This window comes from Buceros rhinoceros, unplaced genomic scaffold (assembly GCF_000710305.1).
Source record: "Buceros rhinoceros silvestris isolate BGI_N320 unplaced genomic scaffold, ASM71030v1 scaffold27073, whole genome shotgun sequence".
Taxonomy (NCBI): Eukaryota; Metazoa; Chordata; class Aves; order Bucerotiformes; family Bucerotidae; genus Buceros; species Buceros rhinoceros.
Genome location: NW_010403423.1, coordinates 2,667 through 4,671, shown reverse-complemented (window position 1 = coordinate 4,671; position 2,005 = coordinate 2,667). Strand labels below are relative to the sequence as shown.

General features: G+C 59.8%; 1 protein-coding gene across 1 annotated transcript in view; it reads right to left on the bottom strand.

Moving 5' to 3' along the window:
* LOC104490690 (uridine-cytidine kinase-like 1) overlaps positions 1 to 2,005 on the bottom strand; it is a gene marked incomplete at both ends in the record, with an annotated part of 9,634 nt that overhangs the window by 4,968 nt on the left and 2,661 nt on the right. Inside the window, one exon of the mRNA XM_010133012.1 lies at positions 1,955 to 1,980. Within this exon, the coding sequence (XP_010131314.1) occupies positions 1,955 to 1,980 (26 nt within the window). The remainder of the gene's footprint in view (positions 1 to 1,954; positions 1,981 to 2,005) is intronic.

The window sequence follows — 2,005 nt, the reverse complement described above, 5'->3', positions numbered from 1 at the left end:
CCTGGCCCTCCCGCCAAGGGCAGGTCTGGTGCGCCGAGGCATTCCAGGAGGGCTGCGGAACGCGGCTGGTGGCACTGCAGCAGCAAACCAACAACCAGAGATCGGATGTGCCAAGACACAGTAACTCCACACACAGAGGTGCGGGAAGCTCGGCAAAGGCAGCTTGGTCCCCCCCAGCCTGGACTTCTCCGCAGAGCCCAGGAGAGCACCAGCAGCGACAGCAGCGCTCAGAGGGTCACCTGAGGAGCTTTAACAGCTCCAAGCTGTGTGAAATCACGCAGCAGCAAACAAGCACTGCCAAGTCTCACCTACAAGCTCCAAAAATACATGCTGACACTGAACGCAGGGGCTTTTCACCAGGAGAGTTCCTCACTCTCAGATCTCAGTGACAGCACCGCCTCAGCTCTGCTTTCTTGGGCTGCAGCAGGATTTGAGGGGGTGGCTGACAGGCCAAGTCAACGCCCCTCATAAATGTGGTATTTTTCACTTACCATCTGGCAGAGGCAAAGTCCGCCTCGCCGCAGCCCTGCCGCTCGCAAGGCCGGCCCCAGCAGCACAGCGTCGTTCCCTCAGCGGCGCTGCTGGGCCCAACCGCAGCCTGCACAGGCTTCATTCATCCACCCCAGGCAGCTGATGAAGCTTATCAGGTGCTTGTGGCACAAAGGCCACTCCCAGCAAGGAAAAAAGAAGCAGACTTCAAGGAGGAAGATGGGAACAGCAGCTACAGATGAGAGAGGACTTGGTGCCGGCCCATGGCACTGTCCTTCCGGGCACAGGCTGGTCAGACCTGGCCCACGGCACCTCATGGATCAGTCCTGGCTCCCGTTCGCAGCACATGCCAGTCACGCCACTGGCTCTCCCGGGGAACAGGAGGAGCCGGAGGTGAAAGATCCGTGCTAGAGCCAGTGAACAGGAACACCAGAGCTGAGATGGGCTGCACACAAAGACTTCCTTCTTCTCTCCCTGCACAGCCCCGGGTAAGGGAAAAAAACCTGCTCTTGGCAAGCAAACAACATTCAGCCTCCTGAGGTGCCACGCCACGGGATCTCACTCCCACCATCTACTACTGAGCACGCAGGCAGAACAGAGCTGGAGGAACCGGCCGGGGCCACGAAGCACGGGAGCGAGAGGACGCTGGAGGGACAAGGTGACGCCTGCCCCAAAGCTTCCTTAGCTGGGCCTGAACCCAGAACTATGGGAACTCCACATCCAGGGTGAGGAACGTGGGCTCTGGACACTGGCGCAGGACTCTGCGTGGCACACAGCACGTCACCAGGCTGCCCACTGCTGCAAACCGCCCTGGAGCCTGCAGGGAGGAGCTGCAGAAGGAACACCTTGTGCCCCATGAGAAGGCGTGAGCCTGAGCATGGCCGCGAGCGCCATGGTGTGCACATGGGTGCTGGTGGCCGGCCACAGCGTGAGCAGGCGCAGAGCCTTGCTGGGGTCAGCATGCCCCAGAGACAGGAACGCGTGCCGAGGCCGCAAGCTTCTGCAGCCGCAGTAACGAGGAATGTCTTAGCGGTCCCACGGGATTTGGCTCTTGACCCTACACTAACGCCACCATCACAGGAGACAAAGGAGCATTGGTGGGGAACGAGGAGATCATGTGAGAAGCAAAGGCATGGAAGCAACAGCCTGAGTCCCTCCTATAAGTGGCTCTAAGACTAAGCGCCCCAGCAGAGGGGCAGCGAAGGCACCTCATCCCCTGCCACCAGCTAGGCCAGAGCTGACCTGTCTCCTCTCATCATAAGAAAAGCCTGCTCACGGCTCAGAGGTCACCCCAGAGCAGATGTGCCAAGGTCTGGTTGACAAAGAAAGGGTCCATAGCCTGGAGCCAGCTCTGCTCCAAGAAAACACCTGTGTCCAAAGCCCTAAAGGCAGCGGAGGGAAAACTCACAGCAGGTTTTGGAGCGTGACACTACAGAAGAGCCCGTCGGTGGGAGGCAGGACCTACCTGATGATGGTGTGCATGCCTCGGACCTGCGGCGGGTTCTCCCGCACAATC